Genomic DNA, 24,525 nt, shown 5'->3' with positions numbered 1-24,525 from the left:
TTGAGAATAGAACTCAGGGGTAGAGCACTTGCCTAACATACGGGAGGCCCTAGAGTTGATTCCTAGCACTGCAGAAAAAGTAAAATAAAATAAAATAGTAGACCTTACTATTAAATATGATCAACACAGTATTTTTAATTCACTATAACATTATACTTAAATGTTAAACATATATTATTATGTATTAAGTGAGTAAAGAATATGAAGAGCCTTTTGTATCTTTTTGTAAGTTAAGAATTCTATAAAAATGTTACCCTGAAAAAGTAAAAGCAATTTTTTGTAATGTTATTTGTCAACTTTCTCTGATTTTATTTTCTGTACGAAAAGTCCATTTCCAAAGATAAGAACCATTGTTTTTAGCATAAAAAAAACAGTAGGGGCAAATGGAAAATTCATGCAGTATTTTAAGATAAAATGCTTTTATATACTTTGAATTATAAACCATATATGTTGCATAAACTTTATCTTTTTATATTTGTGTCTTGATTTTCTTATAGAATTATATGATCCTTACTGAGAAATTTTTATAGGAAAGTCTCAAGTTTTTATTTATAACTGGCAAAAGATAATTGTAGGTATTTATGGTACATAGTGTGATATTTTGAGACACATACACACACACCCCTACACACACACACACATATGATTAATTAGCTTACCCAACAGCTCAAACATATACCATTACTTTGTGGTAAGAACATTCAAAACATTCTTATTGAAGAATGTGAGGCAGATTCAAAGTTCCAGTTCTTTCTTCATATCAAATTGACAAATGGGAATTCTTAATCATTACAATAAAGTACAGTCAGCATTTTTGGTGCCAGAGTAATTCTCCATCTATTATGGATTTATGATTAACTTGGTTTTTATTTAATAGACTTCTTAGTCTGTGTAGATAAACATAATAAAAGTTTCAGGTCATTTACTCTATTAGGATCATTTTAGTTCATTTTACCCCAGTTATAAACAGCACAGCTACTGTGGATTTTTGGAAACCCTGTGGATTTCACCACCTCATTCAAAAACTCTCCATCTTTTTTTTTTTTTTTTTTTTTTTTTTTGCACAGTGTCAAAACTTGATCCAGTCCTTTTTACAAATGGTCCTTTGTCTACGTGCAAAAGACCATTCACACAGATGAAGTGCTGGGATTTGCCCTCATTGCAATAAATCAGAAGTGATGTAGCTGATATGATCACGCAGGTTGTACTCAGCCCAGAGCCTGGGCTTGAATCTGCTCTTCTAAGGACCAGAAAAGAAGAGCACTGATTGATTTCTTTCATGCTGACTTAAACACTGGAAAGTAATAACCTTGAGCAAAATAGATTCTCAGTTCTGCACAGAACCTCACAATGCTCTTGCTAAACGTTACTCATGTCAATGTAATCTTCCTTGCAGCTGGCTGAAGAGCTTCAGAACAAGCCATTAAACAGTGAGATCAGAGAGCTGTTGAAACTACTGTCAAAACCCAATGTTAAGGTGAGGACATGTTACTCCTGAAATAAATACCTTCTGAAAGGGCCACTTTCTGAGTCTTCAGATGAATTGTGTTTCAGGCATCAATTTTCAACTGAATGTATTTTCAAATAGTACACAGTATTTTATTAGCCCGAATCCTAGTAAGGTAAAAGAATTATAATGTTGTGACAAGTAGTACCCAGTACTTTAACTGGGAAACTCAGAATTTAAGTTGGCTTAATATGGTGCAGTTTCAAGGTCGTTTTCCTTTACAATGAAATTAAGAATACAAAATACAGAACCACAATGATTTTGTTTAGGTTCATTTAACTTGGCCAGTTAATGATTATTTTAATATATTTGACAAATATCTCTATTTTTCTGTAGGATTATTTTGGCACTCTTCTCTCCCCCTTCTACTTCCCCATTTTCTATCCTTATACTAATTCATGTTTCAAAATATCATACCATTTTATAGAATAGAGCAGTTGTCCAGTGTCAAATATCTCTTAAAATATTGATAGACTTCAATTCTGTCTTGCCTGCTTCCTCAGAGTTTATTATTTATTCACTTATTTATTTATTTATTTATTTTCTGAATGTGATTGGCTTGGAGAAGGCATTTCACAATTGTCTTGCTCTTATTCTAAGGTTATCAGTACATAAAATTCTATAATGCATACATTGAGAATTTGAAACTACTGCAACTGTGTGTAAAATGGTTTCCATGAGTCACAATTACATATGAATTTTATAATTGCATAATTAAAATGATCAGTTGTCTTATGAATACTGGTAAGGATAGAGTGTTGAATGAAAACTTATGTTCAGGTACAAAAGCTGATTTTTGCCTTCTTGGAGAAATATCCCTTTGAAATTGTGCTGTATTTGGTTTTAAAATTTATATTTTTAAAAAGTTTTTGAAATTAGGGCTGAGGTTGTAGCTCAGTGGTAGAGTGCTTGCCTAGCACGTGTAAGGCACTGGGTTGTATTCTCAGCACCACATATAAATTAATAAGTAAAGGTCCATCAACGACTAAAAAAATTTTTTTTAAAGTTATTGAAATGAAGTATAAAATGGGACATAGTATCTAACCCTTATAAGTACATGAATGTCTTGAAGTCAGAAGTAAATGGACTATGAATAATAATGTGAGGGTAATTAATTTCTAATGGTTTAGGAGTCTAATTAAATTTTATTTCTAAAAGAACAAAGATCAAATTAGAACAGAAAAGTTGCTTAGTATTAAAAAGAAAAGGTGCCACATGGTTAAGCACTCCAAGAAAGAGATTTGTGGAGACCATTGTCAAGATTTCTTTAAATCTTGAGATTTAAAGCTCTGTTTTGTATCAACCGTATGTAAAAAGTTAGTATCATCAGAGCAGGGTGAGGTGAGCTATAAGAAGCTTGTCAAATCCCTTTCTGAGATTATTAACTTGGTTCAACGACATTAGAAACTAAAGAGGAATGTTTCAGATTTTTTAAAAAGTGACTTTGGTATTCTACTCAACAGTGTTTGAAATGGAATGGCTAAAAATAGATTATACAAGAGGTAGACTGGCATTTGGTTTAAAAAGGAGACATGACTTAGATGGTATTATGAAGATCCCATTTGATAAAATTTAATAATTGGTTAAATTTCATTGTATGGAATGTATTTTATATGGATTATGTTGTTTATTTTTTCATATTTAACAGTGTGACAATAGAATGGATGAGAGGTCAGCGTAAAAGATGTATATTAAATATGAGTAAAAAGCAGATGATATTTCAGACACATGATGTTTCAGTTGGCAATGACAATCCGTGGTTAGCCAGTCTTGGGAAGGACATATCTTTCTTCCATTTTTCACCTAACATATAATACAGCTTTCCTTGAAGTCATTTGTATTAACTGCCATCATTTTGAATGTCACCTATAAGTAATTCTTTAAAAAGCTCAGCCCTAAAATACATGTTGGACATTTTCAGAATAAAATCAGTCAATTCTTTTGGACCTAGGAATTAAATTAAAATATTTGCTTTATTTTCCTCTTTTAAAACAACAGGAAGGTACGGTAGAATATGTTATCTATTCACGGGCTATTAGTTGAACTGACAGTTGAAATATGAAATATGTAATTCTGGTGTGTTAATTTGAGGGTTGTCTGTCATTTTTAGCAGATAAAAAATTATTTACTGTTTAGATGGTTATTCTATTTTAAATATTTTATTCATAGTAACTGAAAGAAAACCTGACATATGCTTACCAAGTAATGTGACCTTTTTTAAAATATTCTTATTTGTAGATGGACACAATACCTTTATTTTATTTATTTATTTTTATGTGGTACTGAGGATCGAATCCAGTCCCTCACACATTCGAGGCAAGCACTCCACCACCGAGCCCCTAGCCCCAGCCCTAATATATGACTTTTTAAAAAACACTCAGGTACAAACAACCAAATATGCAGCCACTACAGAAAAATAATATGTGTATTCCTCAGATTTGCTAATAACTCTTTTCAAAAAGTTTTAGAACTTTTCTTTGGTGATTTGTAAATGTTGCTAGAAATAGATATTTTTTCAGATATTTATTCAATGCCTACTGTGTGCCAGGCCCTCTGGAGATAGGACTTGTAGTAAATAGATTAATGAAGGCAAGAAGAAATATTGGGTTTAAAAAAAGGGAGAACAAATGGAAATGATGTGAAACATATAGGAATGATGCTAAATCCAAACTTTGGTTGAAGAAAACTATAGAGGAAGGCCTGAAGATTGAATACGGGCTAACCAGAACAGAACAGGGGCATGTGGAATGGGTCATCAGCAGAGTGTGAAGAATAAAGGTTTTAGGGCAAATGCGTAGTATGTGAAGTCTCTTAAAGTTCAGCATGACTGGACAGTAGCCTGTGAGAGAGGACAGGGCAAGAGTTTAGAGCAGGAAGTCAAGCCTTTTGAGTTGGGCTTGTCCCACAGAATCTGGCTTATGCTTGTAGTTAAGGATTATTATTAATAGCCCTTCTTTTACTTTCAGTTGCTTCCTTATTTATATGTTTTATTATATGACCACGCTAATTTTGAACATGATAAGTTTGGATTTCATCCGAAGTGTAGTGAAGAGTCATTGAAAGGACTTAAATAGGGCAGTGACAGAGTCACTCCATATGTAGAATATGGAACAGTTTTGAGGGATGAAGGGTGGGTGGAATGAAATACTGCAATCAAGGAAGGTCAGTTGGGAGTCTGTGGAAATAATGGAAAAGGAATATGATTGTGGCCCTGATGAAGGAAATGGGGGACAGGTCATTTTGAGGGATAACTTTAGTACATGATATTTGGGGGAGGAAATAGAAAAGAAAAATCCCTACTAGAATGGATTCCAAATAGGATAAAGCCTGAAGTATAAAAAAAATTGGACTATGTGCTGGGCATGGTGGCACATGCCTGTAATCCCAGTGGCTTGGGAGGTTGAAACAGCAGGATCAGGGTTCAAAGCCAGCCTCAGCAACGGCGAGGCACTAAGCAACTCAATGAGACCCTGTCTCTAAATAAAATACAAAATAGGACTGGGGATGTGGCTCAGTAGTTGAGTGCCCCTGAGTTTAATCCCAGCACCCCCTCCCACCCCTGGCCAAAAAAAAAAAAAAAACTGGACCATGAGATATTAGCTCAGTGGTAGAGCTCTTGCCCAGTATGTGTGATACCCTAGGTTTGATCCCCAGTACTGCAAAAAGAAGAAATTTGCAACAAAACAACAACAACAACAACAAAAGATTATTTGATCATGGGATAGAGAAGTGTTCACAAGAATAGAGACAGATAGACACAGACAGAAACACATACACATGCTCATACCCATAGGAGTTTTTATAAATCCCTGAATGAGTTTAGAAGGAGTTCTTTATATAAATGATTTATGATGTTTGTCCTTAGTAAAATGTGAAACTTTAATTTTACCTTTTAAAAGTTTTCTTGATAAAGACAAAAGCAAACATATATTCTTTTTTGATGATACATAATTGTGTTTTTAATTCAAACTGTGGACAAAGTTCAGAAGCCACTCTTCTCATTGCTTTTAGTGAAGATTAATAACTCTTGATATGCATAATCACTGTTTCTTCTGTGAATTATATGTTCATATACCTTTGGGGAATAACTGTCCTTAGCTGGCTGAATTACCTTTCCATTTTTTCCTAAATATCAATATTAAATGTACATTTTTCCACATAAATGTGATCATAGAATATGCTACTTAACTGTGGGTTTGTTTGGTTTTAACATTTGGGTATTTTGTGAACTTCTCTTGGGATGAATATAATTATCTGCTTAATTTATTACTTATAAGTGGGTCTTTCTGTCATTTCTGTTTTTCTATTACTTAAAAAACACTGATGTACATTTTTTGTATATTACAGAATTTTTTATTTTGGTACCAGGGACTGAACTTGGGGCCATTCAACATTGAGCCACATCTCCAGCCCTATTTTGTACTTTATTTAGAGTCAGGGTCTCACTGAGTTGCTTAGTGCCTTGCTATTTCTGAGGCTGGCTTTGAACTATTGATCCTCCTGCCTCACCCTCCCAAGCTGCTGGGATTATAGGTGTGTGCCACTGCACCTGGCTATATAACAGAATTTTATGGAATGTTGAATAAAAATATATTTTTTATCATATCAGTAAATTGTTGTACATTCATATTTAAAAATTTGGGTGGTTATTGCTAGCTTGTTCTTTTTTGGAAGTGGGTACTAGGGATTGAACTCAGGGGAATGCAACCACTGAGCCACATACCCAGCCCCATTTTGTATTTTATTTAGAAACAGGGTCTCACTGAGTTGCTAAGCACCTCGTCTGCCGCGCGACCAGCACGCTAGCTTCATACTAGAGGTTCCAAACATAGAAGTTAACTAGTGAGATCAAAATAAAGACACATAAACTCAATTTACCTTTTTCTTGCCCAGCTCAGAGACGGCCCTTCCTGGCTCCTGCCTAGATCCACCTGGCGGTATCGAGGTTTACACAAGAGACCAGCAGGAAAGAGAGGAAGAAGCACGCCAGAGAGTGGGCTTTTATTGGGGAACAAAAAATTCAGGGGAAAATTCCATCCAGTGAAGGTCGAGGGAGACAGCATTCCAAAGTCAGGGTCAGTGATTGGTTTCCAGGTCAATGGTCAGCCACACCCCCACACAGACAAGCCCTCGCACCTGGAAAGAGTGGGGAAAGCTCTGACTCAGCTGGTCTGAGCGCCTCACACCCAGTCAGGGAGGTATCTCAGTCATGTGAGAGAACCGCTTCCCACAACCTCGCCTATGCTAACCATGTGATTTTCTAATGTAATACTCAGATATTTTTTAAAAATCCACTCTGATGCAAGAGTTGTGGTATTATCATTTTATGCATTGTGTTTAGGTTTTACAGTTTGGTTCTGACACTTTTGAAAAAGATATTGTAGTCAGGAGTGGTGCTGGGCCAATCTGTGCAAGACCCCATCTCTTAAAAGAATTAGAAAAGAGGGGTTGGGCTGGTGGCTCAGAGGTAGACTTTTTTTGTGTCATGTGTGAGGCACTGGGTTCAATTCTCAGTACTTCATATAAATAAATAAATGTCCATTGACAACTAAAAATTATTTTAAAAAAGAATTAGAAAAGAAATCAAAAATATTTTCATGGTTTTCTTGAGTGATGCAATGCTTATAAGTAGCATAGAAAACATTAATACAGTCCCTTAGTACTAGGACCATCTGGGAAGAAAACTTTTTGATAGTTCTTTCAGATTCTTTTGTTGTCATTAATCTGATTTTCAACCTCTTCTAGAGTTGTTTTAATTTTTCCTAGAAAACTTAATATTCTTTTTATAGATTTTCAGATTTATTAGTGGTACTCAGCATTTTTTCCTACTTGATTCATATCTGAAGTTCTCTCTCATTTCCCAATACTACCAATGTACATATTTTCTTTTATCTTTTTTTTTACTGTGCATAGCAAAAACTGTTTGCCTAATCTCTCAAAATAACTGACTATTTAATATCAATTCTGTTTCTCAGTTTTTTCTTCTTTTACCTTCCTTTGATTTCTATTGGTTTGTCTTCCCCTCCAGCTTCTTCAGCTGAGTACTTGGCCTGTTTATTCACACTGTTGAATTATAGAAGCATATATAAATTTTACATGTTATATATGGCATATAAAAGTATTATATAAATTAAATATATATGTAACATATAAGCATTACATATGCTATATTAAAAGCATAAATGTTAGATAAAAACATAAAATCATAAAAGCTGAGTTTGATTTTTGAATTTGATAAGTTTCCATGTTTATTGTTTATGTCCCATTGGTATTGATGTTAATTTCTCAATAGTCTCTAGCAAATATTGATAAGTTTACTATCCTGACTTGTTTAAATTTTCTGGATTTGTTTGGGTTTTCTTCTTGATGTTTTAACTATATGTTAACTTCTAGTGTGATCAGTATTAATCACAGTATTCAACCTGTTTTATGTAAAATTTGTCAAAGATATTTTTTGTTTGATCTTTCTTTGTAAATGTAACTATATGAAAGTAATCTTTACATAAACATGGTCCTATACAAGTTTATACACAAAGTTGAATATAACTCTCTTTTGAGTATTAGGAACACTGAAGCTCAAAAATTTGCATTCAGAAACTAACTAAACTGGACATTTAACATGTTTGTGTGTGTTGTGTGTTTCAGGGGTATTCTGTGTTCTGTATTCAACAAAGAATGCAAGTCTGTTTTTCTTATGGCTGCACCAGAGACATGATCTTGTTTGTTTATAGCACGTAGCTTGGAACATAGGGGATTCCCAGTAAATTGAAATCAATGGAAATTATTAAACATTTGGAATTTTTATTCCATTATAATCTTTTACATCTCCTATATCTTCATATAAGATAATTCAGCATATTCATATACCTATTAAGGTTTTCATTCATGTTCTTTAATTCATAATAATATAAAGTCATGATCCTATTCATTTCACTTTTTCATAATCCCTTGCTTTGAAGGGTTGCCAGCACTTGTCTCATATAGCCTGTTGCTCTTAAGTCTTTAACCGAGAAAATGATTTGCCATTCCATAAAAACAGTCTCAGCTGAGAAGATTTTTAAAGATGATACCAACATAAATTATCAATTAACATATCCAAAAATAAATTATTTTTATAAGTCAAAAGTATCTACAAAGTCCTATTGTTTCGATCTTAAAGTCTAGGAAAAACAATAAGATATAAAAGAAATGACAGATGGGGAGAAAAGGAAAAGTTAATAAGTAGCCAGATGCTTCCTGCATTAATGGAGCAATTTTGGTCTATACAGAAATTTTGTTTCTAGGAAAATCATTGTCACTCACTAACAATTAGGAACCACTTTTAGCCATCAAATTGCTGCAGTAAAGGCAAATTAACTGGTATGAGTCATCATCCAGGGGCTCATTTGGATAAAATAGTGAAGTGACACTATCTTGAAAACATGGTATTATAATTTAGGAAGTCAGGGAGAATTTGGTAGGATAAAATAAAAATTTTTTTTGTAATTTTTTAGCTTTTGAAAGCATTCACTTACTAGAAATTACTCATTGCTGGAGCATGCAGGATGGATGAGGCTTCATTAAAGCATGCTAAAGAAAAAAGTTAAGCTTCCTTCTGGAGGGATAAATCAATGTTCCTCATCCTTATGAGCTGGATACTCAATTCTGTGAACCTGACAGATACTTAGAACTTAGAGTTGACTCCAGGGGGTCTGAGGCACTGAAAGCTTGTGAGCCAGATGAGTTACAAGGCCTAGTGTTCAATTTCCTGCAGATCCTTCTGAGCAACAGGTAAACCCATCAGTTGTGATTGGTGGTTATGGCATATGGAAACACAATTTTCATTTAAGTATTGCCTTTTGAAAGGAAAATCTATATATTGAAAAATAAAATCATCATAGTTAAAACAGGAAAATGGAATACAAAATGACTTTTAGTTGTCCACAGTAAAAATGTTGCTAAATAACAGTATTTGTAAAGCAGAGCTATTACAAATAATAAACTTGAAGTCCATAAAGTTATTCTGGAATCCAGATATCTCCTTAATTTTGGCTAGAGAGGAAAGATGTGTATAACTGGTACTCTTAATATTGTTGCAACAATGACAATTGCTTTACCTACAAATGTTTTCATTAGCTATTTGTATTGTGCTTACTACATGCCAGGTAAAAGATATTTTTGCTGGGTATAGAATCCTAGGTTAACAATATTTTTCAAGTATTTTGAGATAATAAGATATTACTCTATTGTCTTGTGGCTCATATTATTTATGATGAGAAGTATGCTTTCCTTTTTGATAATCATTCTTTCATATATTATATACCACGACCACCACCTTGCCACCTTTGGGCGGTTTTAATAATTTTCTCACTGTTTAAGCAATTTGATCTTATGTTTCTTGTGCTTTGGTACTTTGATCTTGACTATGTGGGTTTTTTTTTTTTCCAATATCAAATTTGGACTATTTTCTGCCATATTTCTTGAAATATTTTTCATCACTCTACCTTTCTTTGAACATGCCAATTACTATAGTAAGTCACTCATAGTTGTCCCACAGCTTGCTAATATTCCTTTCATAATTTTAAAACATTTCTTCTCTTTTGTGTTTCTTTTTGGATATATTGTATTAATTTGCCTATTAGTTTACTTTTTCAGTATCTAACTTACGGTAATCTCATTTAGTGTACTTTTTCTATTTCATACATTACATTTTTCATCTCTAGAAGTTTGCTTTGAATCTTTTTTTTAACCATATTTCATATCTCCTATTTCAGTCTCACAGGTGTTTGAACATTTATAATATAACTATAATAACAACTTAATTTCCCTATCTACTGTCTTATTTACCTGTGTAATTTCGGGGTTTAGTTTTATCTAGTTCTGATACCTGTGTAATTTTGGGGCTTGCTTCTATTGCTTTATTTTTTTTTCCTTCATTATAAGTAATATTTTCTGCTTTCTTTGGATATCTGGCAACTTCTGATTGAATTTCAATCTTTGTGGGTTTTCTCTCATGAAGCTGGGTAATTTTGTGTTTCTGTAAATAAAAATCTCAAGAATTTTTCTGTTAAATAGTGAAGTTATTTGGAAACATTTTGATCCTTCAGAGGCTTATGTTTAAGCTTTGCTAGATGACACCATAGCAACACTTAATCTTGGGCCTATTTTTAACTGTTGAAGTCTATGTGACAACTCAATGTGTTGTGTTTTTCCTTCTCTCAGGTGAGAAGAACTACTCCTGCTTCAGGGATCGTTCCTTGTAGTTCAGAATGTATTACTCTGTTTACTATTGCTATAATAAAATACTTAAAGCTGCATACTTATTTAAAAAAATAGGGTTAGTTAGTTTACAGTTTGGGAAGGTAAAAATCCAAGATTGGGCAGTTCCATTGTTTGGGCCTCTAGTAAAGGACTCCTTGGGCTGCATTACAACAAGTAGATAAACAAGAAGGGAACAGGTCATGTGTAGAAGAGGCCAGGTGCCCAGGGTGGTCTTGAATTTAACAATCCAGTCTCTCAAGAGCTAACTTCTCTTTCGAGAGTAATATGTTCCCATAATGATACCCGCTTTGACCTAACTCCCTCCCAGTAGGCACTAACTCTTAAAGGTTCTACTACCACTTAATAGTGCTTTGGGAGGTAGACCTCTAGTACATGAGCCTTTGGGGTACAAACCACATATCCAAACTATAGCAGAAGAGTTTTTCAACCTTGGCACTGTTTTGACATTTTTGGCTGGATAATTGTTTTTGGGGGTAAGAGGGTTGTTCTTTGTGCTGATATTTAGGAGCATCCCTTGCCTCTGTGCACTAGATGGCAGTAGCAACCCCAAAATTGTGGCAATCAAAAATGCCTCCAAACATTGCCAAATGTTCCCTGGAGAGTGAAATCACTTTCCCTTAAGAATCATGTATCTAATTCTTTCTGGTAGTATTTATTAAATTAACACACAATTTTACATATTTATGGGTTACAGTGAGATACAATGATCAAATGGATAATTAGCATGTCCATCACCTTAAACATTATCATTTCTTTTGTGTTGGTAATATTGAAAATTCTCTTTTTTAGTTATTTTGAAATACACAGCACTTTATTGTCGATTGCATTCACCCTGATGCATTATAGAACATTAAAACTTAATCCTCCTAACTATATTTTTGTAATTTTTAGTAATCACTGTCCTGCCCACTGCTTCTATGAAGTCAGCTTTTCTAGTTTCCACATATTATTGAAAACATGAAATGTTGGTCTTTCTGTGCCTTGCTTATTTAACACATAATGTCCTCCTCACCTGTTGCTCCAAATGACAAAATTTCATTCATTTTTGTAGTACATGAGCCTACATTTCATTATGTATAGATACCACTTATTCAGTGGTGGACACATAGATTGATTCTATACCTTGATTGTTGTTAATATTGCTATAATAAACAGAACATACATATATGAAGTAGTATTTCATTGTCGTTTTGATTTTCTTTGCCTGTTGATTAGTGAAATTGAGCATTTTTTCTATTTCTGTCAGCCATTTGCATGTCTTCTTTTGAGAAATTTCTAGTCATATCATTTGCCCATTTTTAAGTCAATAATTTTTTACTGTGTAGTTGTTTGAGAATCTTATATATATGAATATTAATCAGACCATCTGGTAGTTTTTGCATATGCATGCTATGGATTAGGGCCTGGCTGTCCTTTATATCTCAGGAATTCTGTGTCTATGCCGCTCTCTCTTCCCCCATAGTCTTCCCTGAGAACTTCAGCTTCTTGACTTCCTTGGATTCATTTCTACCTCTGTTTTTCCAACTTAGACCACTGTCAGAATTCTATATGGGTTCTTTCTTCTCTGATATTTTTCTGTTTCTCAGTAGTCACTGTCCTTCATTGTTTAATGTCCAGTGTTTTTTGAAAGAAAACTATTGTCTCCTTTTCCTTTTGTTTAAAAGGCGTTTTCCAGGTGGGTACTTGTAATCTCATCTTGGCCCTCATCAATGTTCTTGAAAGATACTTTTGCTGGATATAAAATGTGGGGCTGGATTTTATTTTTTCAAAGCATTTTCAAAGTATTTCAGCTGTTTTCTAGTTTCCATTGTTTCTGCTGGTCAAACTTTCTTTCCTTAATACTTTTTCCTTATTTTGGCATTCAGCTGTTTCATTATAATATTTCTGTGCATGGATTTCTTTTTATTTTTCCTGCTTTTTAGAAAAATCTTTGGTTTTCTGAATCTCAGGATGTCTCATTAGTTCTCGGAAATTTGTAGCCATTATTTCTAAAAATTTCATCATCTTGATACTTTTCATTTTTTCCCATTGAAGCAAACTCTTACTGGACACAAAAGCATTAATTGAGCTCATTAAAATTAGGATTCTTTATTGATTGAAAAATGCCATTGGGAAAGTGAAAGCAAGCTACCAAGTGAGAAACTATGTTTATAGCATGTGTAATTGACAAACATTCTAATCCAGCATATTGTAAAGAACTCTTGCAAATCAATAAGAAAAAGAGAGATACAATGGAAAAATGGAAAAGGGCCTTGAAGGGGCATCTCACACAAGAATATATGTATACATGCTTAATCAATGTAGAAGAATTTTGCCTTTTGTCTCATCAGTTATTAGAAAATTTCAACCAGAGGAGATGGTACACATTCAGAATGACTCAAATTTAAATTAATAATGTAGAGTGTTGGGGGATGAAAATAATGTAAAATGTTGGGGAAGAATGTAGATTCATCTATGCTGTTAATGGGAGTATAATTGAAAAATCGTGTCTACTAATGTTGGCTATACTTATAACCAGTGGCCTAGGCATTTCCATTCTTAAATATACTTAGCCAAAATTATATATCTATACATCAAAAGACATTAACTATTTACAGGAATATCATTTGTAATAGTCAAGAACTGAAGCAAACTATATGTCCTTCAAAAATGTAATGGCTAAAGAACTGAAATAAGTATTTGGGATACAATTTGTATGAAAAATGAAAACTGCCACCAGTAACAGCTTGGATAAATCTTACTTAATATTAGTGAAAAACTGAATCCACTCTTATAATCCTAATTTTCAAATAGAGTCACCCTTTGGGGGATAGAGAGGCAGGATGAATAGTAAAACACTTAAACGGGAGCTTCTAGGGTTCAGTTTCTTTTGGGGCATATTATTTTTTAAATTCATCCTCCAGTGCATTTACAAGCTTTACTTTCTGTGTTATGTTGGTACTCCATTTCTGTGAGTTCTACATCTGAGATTCGACCAACCACAAACCAAAAATATTTGAAAGAAAACATTGCATCTGTACTATACATATATAGACCTTGGTTTTTCTTGTCATTTTCCCCTAAACAATACAGTGTAACAACCATTTACATGGCTTTTACACTATATCAGGTACTATAAGTAATCTAGAGCTGACCTAAAGTGTATGGGAGGCTAGGCTTAGGTTATATGTAAATACCACACCATTTTATGTAAGGGACTTGAGCATCTGAGGATTTAGGTATCTGAGGGGAGTCTTAACATCAATCTCCTGTGAATACTGAGGGATGACTGCATATGTTAAGAGTCACTAAAAATGACTAATTGAAAAAGACACCATTTTTACTACCTTAGGGCTTGGGTCAATAGATAGCCAATATTAAACATATAACCATAAAATACGTATGTGATTACAAGTTGTGAACATTTATGAAGGCAAAGAATAAGGTGATGAAGTGAAGAAATGGAGGGAACTGCCATTTAATATTTATACTGAATATCTGGGCCATGCCTCTATGAGGAAAAAACTACTTGAGTGAAAAAAAAATGGTGTAAAATAAGGTTGGAGAGACAGCGAGACTGTTAGAAGATGTCAAAGAGTTTGATCTTCCAAGATCTGTGGGCTTAGAAGGGATAAATTTCAAAATAATCAGTCTTGCTACTGTTTGAAGTATGGATATGAAAATGGATGAAGGTCAATGCAGCTGGACCGTTTAGAGGCTATTGCAGTACTCCAAGCCCAAAATGATAGCGTCAGTCATCGAGACTGGGGGTCGCCAATGTTTTAGGTAAGAAATTATCTTTTCCAACTACTGAAATTTGCCATTATACCATGAAAGCAACCATAAATATATAAATGAATAAGCACAACTATGTTCCAATAAAACTTTATTCACAAAAATAAGTAGTGTTGTACGAATCTCTGATCTACAGAGAAGGAAATAAAGTTGAGATATATTTGAGGAGTGGATTTAATAGGGTATAAGATGGGATATTGCGAATATAAGTGAGAGGGGAGATTTCAAGGATGATTGGCAGACTTCCAACTTGAATAAATTATGGTCAGTTATGCTGTTGATTAGATTAAGGGACAAGTTAATTGAAAGTCTAAAACCCACACTTCTAAAATAGTAGTGACATGCAAGGTTTCAGTGCTTTTTTTCCCCCCCATCTTTGGTCTATAAAGACAACATATCTGTGCACTATGGAGTTTTGTTCCCATACTTATCATAACTAAAAATACTTTTTATTATTCTATACACACTTGTTACACAAAACATGAGAAAACAAAAGAATCACATTGATAGTTCTGTGTTTTCTTCCAACAGGAGGACAAATATTAAGAAGAAAAAATATGTAGTTTTCTCAGATTCCTTCTGGCTCACTGACTATGTATCTATAGCCTCATTTTCTCCCTTCACACACCCACTCCACCTTTGCTTCCAAGTTGCCTTCTTTGTAAGGATAAACCAGCAATAGCTGAGCTAGAGGGAGGTGTGTGCTCATTCTTGTCTGCATTAATGACCCTGGAGATAGAGGTGCAGCTAGGTCGCGCTGCCAGCTGCAGCTCTGCAGGTTCTGCTTACCATCCTGTTTATAAAAGACCCCTTTCAAGAAGTTGATTTGCTACCACCAGGCCAAAATCATAACACTTTCTGTTTTCTTTACAGTTTGAAGTGTTTGTCCTTTTGTGTTTGATTAATTATTTTTACCAACTTTTGAATTCTACAGGCTTTACTCTCTGTACATGATACTGTGGCTCAGAAGAATTACGATCCTGTACTGCCTCCTATGCCTGATAATATTGACGATGAGGAAGACTCTGTAAAAATAATTCGTCTAGTGAAGAATAGAGAACCACTGGTGAGTTTGGCCTAAGTTGTGCAGTGCACTTTTATATTTCTTTACTTTAAAAAGTTGGGGATGCTATCTTCCAACTCATCCTCAATTTGATTGCATGTTTCAGGCTAAGTAACTATTTAAAAACAAAAAAATTAGCTTCTAATACCTCCATATAGAAAAACATCCCTTCAACTTAAATGAAGAAATTTTAAAAGTATTTGATGGGTTTTCCTTTTTAAAAAAGTATTAAGATTTTAAATGTCGTTTTCAAATGAGAATATGAAATCAAGTGAGGACAATTACTTGTCTTGAATTTTTTCTTGTCAAATTTATAACTAGCATATCAACTTTAGTTTGACAATTATTGTAAAAATAAAAGACTACTGGGTGAACAAAATTTTGTTTTTTCTTTCTTTCTTTCTTTCTTTTTTCTTTTTTTTTTTTTTTTTTTGATACAGGGGATTGAACTCAGGGGCATTTTACCACTGAGCCATACCCTCAGACCATTTTATTTGTTATTTTGAGTCAAGGGTCTTCCTAAGTTGCTTAGGGTCTCCCTAAGTTGCTAAGGCTGGCTTCATACTTCTGGTCCTCCTGCTTCAGTCTCCTGAGCTGCTGGGATCACAGGCATGTGTCACAGTGCCCAGTTAAAATTTTAAATTTTTAAAAATGTACTAACCAAAAAATTTAAAAGTATTTATTTTCAATATTAATTGTCAAATGATATCTGTCAGTTTAGGGAGAGATGGTTATTAGAAGAGACACAAGACTGCATAGTTCACAGCAACAATAAAATTCCCTAGCAGGTTAAGAGTCAAAGGCATCTTCAGAGAAGGAATTCTAGTAATATAAATCAGAAATGGGTGTCCTCGCACAATAGTCTACAAAGCACTGAATAATCTAGTTCTCTGCTTCCATTTGACGTCGCTATTCCTGCTTCTCCCCTTTTTCTTCAGCCATACTCCTTGCTGTTCCTTATACACTTCATTCACAGGTCCCCCTAAGCACCTTTGAACCAGCCATTTCTTCTCTCTCCTTTGGCTAACACCCTCACCTCTTCCTAGTCTTTATTTACTCACTTCAGTGAGGCTGTGTCCTTACAGATTCCCCTCTACCTACCCTGGTATCCGGATCTTTCTTACTCTGCTCCTTCTCCTACTTCTACAGTGCCTACTACCTTCTAATATAATATATAATATACCAAGTATTTCATGGCTTGTATTTTCTCTGTGTCCCTTTTGTTTTGTTCACCAACATATTGCAAGTCCTTAGAACACTGGTACATAGTTCTCAGTTGACATTTGTTGACTTCATTGAATCACTTCATTGACTAAATCAGAGGGACCAGCATTAAACACACACACAAAAAATGTGATGGCTCTATACTGAAAAATAGCACACTTCATAGTATGAAGAGAGAGTTGTTTTGGTTATGTAGTTGTATTTTTACAAAACATCTCCAAATGTGTGACTAATAACATATTATCTCTCACAGTTTTGAGATAGGCTCAGATGAGACATTCTCAGTTGAGGTCCCTCGGATGTACTGTCTGATGGTGGCTGAAGTTGAAGTCATCTGAGGGCTTCTTCATTCACATGATTGATTCCTGGGCTGGGAGCAGAAAAATGGGGGATTGGTCCAGTATCTTTTTCTCTAAGTGGCATCTCTATTTGACCAGTTTTGGCTTTCTCACTGCATGGTGGTAGTTATGATTTCTTAAAAGGCAGCTGAATTACCTTGAGCAAGTATTTCAAGCCCAGGTGACAGCTGCAAATCTTATCATTTCCTTAGAAACCTCAAAACCATGTTCCACATTTGAGATAGGAATGTCACATGCACACACAAGAGGGGAAGGAACTGATCATGTCTACCTTAAAGACAAGCTACCATAAGGCTTGTGAACTCATGAACTTGCAGACAAAATGAACTGTCAGCAAAGTTTATGGAAATATTTAGGATAAGCAACAAATGAATGATAATAATATCTGGTCAGATTGCCAAAGAGTCCTGTTCACTTCATACTTGTTATTTTATGTTAGATAAATTATGACCATTTGGAATTTGATTTTTCATCAATAAAATTTAAAGTTAGATTACCAGGCTCTTCTGCAGTTTAGCCTACTATGGTGGGAATCTTAAGACACATTCTTAAGGAATGAAAGTTGATGTAATTAAAGTAATTAGTTGTATCACCAGTCATTATGGCCAAGAGTTAGCTATTTAAATAAAAGCAGAAAATACAAGTAATTGGTGGGTCTAATTTTATGACAATGGAGAGATGCAGATTCAAGTATTTGGCCTTGTCTGCATGTATAGATGGTTAAAAAAAAAGGCACATCGTATTGCTTAAGTTTTGATTTTTATTGTTAGGTATGTATGTATCTGATAGTTGTAGTATATAAAGTATACTTATTACAAATGGATTAGTATTGTTTACATATCTGTTTAATGAAATGCATGTGCTTATTCAACACACTTGAGAAAAATTCCACTTCCTCAGGAAGAATTCTGCCACCACTTCAGGTCTACCTTTTCATTGATGCAGCCTAGATGGCTTTTCTAAACCAATGCCAGTTTCTTGGGAGGAAGCTGATGCAAAAGCTTTCAAAGTAACCATTTGCATGTGATATTCTTACAAAGCAGCATTCTGTTAATTTGTCTCTTTTTGGGATTTTCTTAACATTATAGCGGAATGTTTATTTGTTTATACTAGGTACAATCTGAATTCATTAAAACAGAGCTGTCACCCGGTGTGGTGGTGCACGTCTCTAATCTCAGACTCAGGAGGCTGAGGCAGGAGGATCACAAGTTAAAAGCCAGCCTCAGAAACTTAGCAAGGCCCTAAGTAACTTAGTGAGATCCTGTCTCTAAACAAAAAAATACAAAGGGCTGGGGATGAGGTTCAGTGGTGAAGTGCCCTTTGCGCCAATCCCTTGAGGCAGGAAGGGGAAGAGAAGATATCCATTCATTTACCTTAGCAATAGCAATAACTAATTACCAGCTTTGTTGGTTTGGTTTGATTTGGTTTTCTATTTCTCGAACATTATCATGAAGCTTCTTTACTATTGCAGCTTAGTGTAACAGAAAGATCATTAAACTCAAAGTCTGATAACCTGGGCCTTCCTCCCCTCCTTTCCAGTGCTGGGGATCCATACCGAGGCCTTGCCCCTAAGCTCAGCAAATGCTCTCCCACTGAGTATACACTCAAATGACCGTTTAATTCATTGCATGTCCTTTTGCCTGTTGGACATAATCATCAGTATTCCACCTTCATCAAGGATTATTATAAGTATAAAATGAAATGAGAAAGTGCTTTAAAAAAGTAAAAATAACATTCAAATGCAAGGTATTAAATAAAAAAGTTTTTTATTTCTATAGTTTTAAAGAGATTAATTTTTTTTTTAAATCTTAAAATTGTGCTGAAATGCTTAGGTGCTATGTAGATAGAATTTCTTTACCTTGTAAGGAGTGTTTGTGGGACAGATGGCAAGATGTCTTTTCTTCTTGCCTCATTCCTTTAATTTTTCTTTTGTAGTTGTTTTCACTTTTTCCAGATGACTGTCCTTATTTCTGTCTCTCCCTTCCTACCACCCAGTGCACATTTACCCACTTTTTTTTTTTTTTTTTTTTTTTGAAGGGAGCTACCATTAAGAAGGATGAGCAGACCGGGGCGATTGTTGTGGCTAGAATCATGAGAGGAGGAGCTGCAGATAGGAGTGGTGAGAGTCTAAATGTTCACTGAATATAGACAAGTGACATTGTATTTTATGACATCCCCAGTATATAACTTAAAAGATGACACTCTTTTAACATAATACGGGAACCTCCATAAATAAATGATGAATTTAACTCTGTGGTCTGTAGTGTGCACAGGCTTTCAAAGTTATTTTAAGACCTGTTGCAATATTTCTGATTTGCAAAATACCATTAAGAGCATGCAGCTTTTTAAATAAATAAATATTATTTTATGAGATGTCAATAATGTTTGTTTCTAGACAAAGACCAAGATACTGTTATCATTTTTACCAGCATTATTATGCTATATTCTTTGACTCATTGCCATAGAGGCACAGAATCTGAAACTTGAGAAGTTATCTCCTTTCCAATTCTTTAAATATGCTAAAAGAGCTAATGATGATTTGATTATGGAAACAATTGAAAATTTCAATTTCTTTTGTGGGTTACATTGCCTATTTTGTCTTTGTCAGGTCTTATTCATGTTGGTGATGAACTTAGGGAAGTGAATGGAATACCAGTGGAGGATAAACAGCCTGAGGAGATAATACAGATTCTGGTAAGCTGTAAATTTAATTTAAAATAACAATGAAAATCAAATCAACTCACTAAATTTCAGGTTTTTCAGACATTGTTTGAAATATACAGGATTTGGATTTACTAATCCAAGTCCCTGTGTATCTTTGAAAAATATCTTAATTACTTTGTACCTCGGTGTTTTCATTTGCAAAATGAGAATGAGAAGAGGTAAGTATCTCACATGTTTTAAGGGTTAAATTAGGTAATGTATATAAAGAGTTTAGGGAAAGGACATGGTCTCTCCCAAAGTGGGTATAATCAGTCAATGAGTGGTATCTACACTGGTAGAGGGGATGCATCCTCATTGTCCTCCTCTTGAGACAGCCATGCTGCAGGCTGTGAATTCTAGTATGTAAGTCATAAGTCCTGAAACTGATTTAGAAGTCTTTTGAAATCCAAAACTTGAAGGCAATTGTTTTAGGCCTGCACGCTGTTAATTCTTATGTTTGAGGAAACTCCATAAAAGAAATGATAAATATTAAGGAGATATACTTAACTTGATTTGAACATTACACAATACATACATGTATTGAAATATTACATGGTACCTCATAAACATGTACAACCTTTATATTTTTATAGATCGGTTGAGAAAATGAATTTAAATTTTAAAAGGAGAGAATTTTATAGGAGCACATAGAAATAATGACAGAGTACATGACAAGACCTCAAAGGGAGATTGTTGTTTCAACCAGGAAAATTCTAGAGACATGTGCGTCATCCATCAGTTCCCCCTCTCATCCATGTGCTTGCACATTGAGTTTAATCTGGAGCTGAGCCTTACCATCACCTTCATCATGCAGGGGCAGAAAATGAAAGCATTTTTAAATCAGAAAAAAATAAGGATAATCTCTACTTTACACTACATAGAAAAATAAATTCCCAATACGTTGAGTATTTAAGTGCCAAGCATCACAGAAATTATACAATAAAATACATGTAATTTTTGTAATTGTAAGGTACAGGAAGACTTTTTAACCTTGATTCAAATAGAAAAATAATAGCTATTTCTACTAAACTCAAAATTTTCTGTACAAAAAAAAAGACACCATATTATAAACAAGAGGCAAGTGAGATTATAGGGAAATATTTGCAATATATATTATAAAAAGATCGCATTTTTAACATGTATTGAAACCATAAAAATCATTAAGAAAATATTATAAAAATCAGGGATATTTATATGTACAATTTACAAAAAAAGATATTTTTGAAAAACACTGGATTTCATTGGACTTAAAAGCTTGCTAATGCACAGAGTTGGCCAGAGTATGGAGAAATAGCTATTTATGTGCTTCTAGGGATGGGGTAAATTAATAGGGTTTTTGAGATGGCCCTTTAAAACCACCAAAATTTTAAATGTGCATATCCTTTATTTAGAGATTCAACTGTTAGAAATTAATCCCCCAGAAATAACTTGGCAAATGTATAAAAAATTGTTTTAAATATTGGAAACTTCAAAGAAGATTGCAATCATTTAGATGATGATTTACTGGGAAATAATCACAATGGCTGATAGACCTATGTGACTTAAAAATAATAGTACTAATAATAACTGCTAACAGTAACTGATCCCTTAATAAATGACACTGTTCTGAGGGATTTCCCTCCATTTTGGAAAATACACATAAGGTGGGAGTGGTGGCAAATGCCTATAATCCAGCAAACAGGGAGACTGGGGCAGGAGGATCACATGTTTGAGGCCAGCCTCAGCAGCTTAGTGAGGCTCTAAGAAATTTAGTGAGACCCTGTCTCAGAAAATGAAAATGGCTGAGAATATGGCTCCGTAGTTAAGTGCCCCTGGGTTCAATTCCTGGCACCAAAATAAATACATAAAATATACACATAAAAACTGGAAAAGTGTGGGTGGATTATAAAGAAGATCTTGCTTTCTCTTTACTTGTGTAATTCAGTATTAGACTGAGTTCTTAGTAAGATTTGTTAATTATTTTTGTGAAATATAAAAACAGTAATGCCATTTTAAAATAAATCACTCCTTTATAAATTGCGTTACTAACTGTGTTGGGCTGAAACTGACACCACTATAGCTTGTTAGAGCTGACTCTGTGACATTTTCCAACCCAACTTTTAGAAACTGCCAGTAAGTTGAAATTGGCTAAGGTGGGAGCATTTATACCCTGGAAACTGGCCGACAGCACCATCAGCCCCGCCCCATTTCAGAGTCTTGGTTTACCAGCGCATCACTGATAGTTGCTTGGAGATGTCTTCCTCCTCTCTTCTCTCCCTCTTTGCCTCCTTTCCTCTCTGCCTGTCTTGTTTTCTTTTCTTTTCTCTTTTTTTTTAAAGAGAGAGAGAGAATTTTTTTAATATTTATTTTTTAGTTTTCGGCGGACACAACATCTTTATTTGTATGTGGTACTGAGGATTGAACTCAGGCCGCACACATGCCAGGCGAGCACGCTACCGCTTGAGCCAAATCCCCAGCCCCTGTCTTGTTTTCTTATTCCTTTCTTCCCTCTTTTTCTCCCCTCTTCATCTCTTTTAAATATATGCCAGGTATTTAGTGCTTTTATGGAGCTTTAAATTAAGCAGGAGTAACAGATATTATGAAATAATTGCATAAATAATTATGGCTGTGATCAATGCTCAAAAGAGAGAGGCAAACAGAATATGAGAGTGTGTTTGAAGAGGGGCCTATCCTCGTCTGAGTCAACGAAGTTTGGTGATGCCTGTTTTGATTAAACTTAGAATAGACACACTCTCTCTTTTCATCTCTTAATGAATCTATTGTATTTGGTAATTTACAAACCAGAACACAATATATTTGAATGTTCCTTATTTTTTCTGATGGTCACCACTGCTAAATGAATCATGTGTCTATAACCGTAGTACTGACAGTAGAAGTATTTTGTCTCAAAACACATAGATGCCAGTATGTAAAATGTAATAGCCTGAACTTTGAACATTATATTTTGCGTTTCTATTTTGAAGTAGCTTGACATGGATGATAATATTGAGGGATAACTTAGAAGTACACAGAAAGTAAAAGTGGATTTGGTGGTTAATGTTTTTTAACTTACTTGACAAACTTTAGAGCTTTCTCATATTACCGGAATTTCTACAAAAATAGTTTCCTCAGTTTGGTCTAAGAGCAGTAATCCCAAGCTTGTAAATTTTTAGATGCATTTAGCTTTCTACCTATTTTATCTTATTTTTCCTTGGCAAGAGTTTTCTTATGACTCTTTCTTTCACCCAATATCAGGGTCAGTCTCAGGGAGCAATTACATTTAAGATTATACCCAGCATCAAAGAAGAGACGCCCTCCAAAGAAGGCAAGGTAATCGTTTCTTAAAAATATTTTTGCATGTGGGAAGTAATTTTTTTTCTTTTAATACATATCTACTTTTTCACCACAAGTTTATTTTCATATTCTAGTCATTTGGATCATTATTTCTTAAATATACATTGCAAGAATGTAGGCCATTTCACATTTATTTTTTTATATTTATTCTTCTTCAATGAAACTTTCCTCCAGATGTTTATCAAAGCCCTTTTTGACTACGATCCTAATGAGGATAAGGCAATTCCATGTAAGGAAGCTGGGCTTTCTTTCAAAAAGGGAGATATTCTTCAGATTATGAGCCAAGATGATGCAACGTGGTGGCAAGCAAGGCATGAAGGTGATGCCAACCCCAGAGCTGGCTTGATTCCCTCAAAGCATTTCCAGGAAAGGTGAGCTCCTGGCATGGAATGGTGGCCTTTCTTCAACTGACCTTTTGTTCTCTGAAGAATTTCATTCCATCATAGTTGTGATAAAATAAGCTCTAAAACCCTGCCTTATAATTCATTATCCCTTGGGTTTGGATTTCTGTTTTGTCTAAGTAAGTATGAATAATGACCAAAAATAATATGACAGTACCAGGTCATCTTAAGTTTTTGTTACAAAGCAAATGGAAAAGAGCCCATTAATATCTGATAGTGTTGTGGTGAAAGGTAGAGAAAAACAGTTGTTTCAGGATCAGGGCAAATAATTAGAAAAATTTTAAAGTAGAAGGTTTGTTTTATAACTGGAGAAAATTGCATCATGTTTTTCCCCACCTAACTTGTAAGGTTGGGTTTTCTTTTCTTTCTTTTTTTCTTTTAAGGATTTTTAATATTTTGCTACTACATTAACCTCAGACATATGCTGAAAATTGATAGGCATATTGACCTTTTATTCCTCCAGGAGATTGGCTCTGAGACGACCAGAAATACTAGTTCAGCCCCTGAAAGTTTCCAACAGGAAATCATGTAAGTTTGTTAATAAGAATGCAGAGTAACTAAATCCTGCTGTTTATTTTTGACTATTAAAGCAGGTGCTCATGGAAGAAAACAGAATCATATTATCTTGCAGTAGCTTTTGGATTATCATTTTTCAGGAACCAAAGACGTAAGAAATTCACAGTAGGAATATTAATGTGAATCTTGGGAAGAAAAGTGTGGTTGGAGATGTTTATAATAAACCCATGACTCACTCTTTAAGAAAATAACTCAAAACTACTGCTCTCTTTGATATCCAAAGTTAACTATTTTTGTAAATGTAACCTAGACTACAACTCTTCTTTCTCCAAATTCAGGAGATTTGGGTAGGATATTTCCAGATAAAGATTAGTGCAAAAATCC

At 34.3% G+C, this 24,525-nt stretch overlaps 1 protein-coding gene across 5 annotated transcripts in view; it reads left to right on the top strand.

The window, feature by feature from the left end:
* Mpp7 (MAGUK p55 scaffold protein 7) overlaps positions 1–24,525 on the top strand; it is a 253,251-nt gene that overhangs the window by 163,843 nt on the left and 64,883 nt on the right. For all 5 annotated transcript variants that reach the window (XM_058580524.1, XM_058580523.1, XM_046448366.2 and 2 more), the window contains 7 exons: positions 1,397–1,477; positions 15,477–15,608; positions 19,226–19,307; positions 19,797–19,882; positions 23,126–23,200; positions 23,399–23,595; positions 24,089–24,153. In XM_058580524.1, the coding sequence (XP_058436507.1) occupies positions 1,397–1,477; positions 15,477–15,608; positions 19,226–19,307; positions 19,797–19,882; positions 23,126–23,200; positions 23,399–23,595; positions 24,089–24,153 (718 nt within the window). The remainder of the gene's footprint in view (positions 1–1,396; positions 1,478–15,476; positions 15,609–19,225; positions 19,308–19,796; positions 19,883–23,125; positions 23,201–23,398; positions 23,596–24,088; positions 24,154–24,525) is intronic.

The sequence above is a fragment of the Marmota monax genome, unplaced genomic scaffold, assembly GCF_021218885.2.
Source record: "Marmota monax isolate L192 unplaced genomic scaffold, Marmota_monax_Labrador192_F-V1.1 WCK01_AAM20220418_F8-fsc00066, whole genome shotgun sequence".
NCBI lineage: Eukaryota > Metazoa > Chordata > Mammalia > Rodentia > Sciuridae > Marmota > Marmota monax.
The sequence above is the reverse complement of the archived record's forward strand: the minus strand, read 5'-3'. Positions and strand labels throughout refer to the sequence as shown.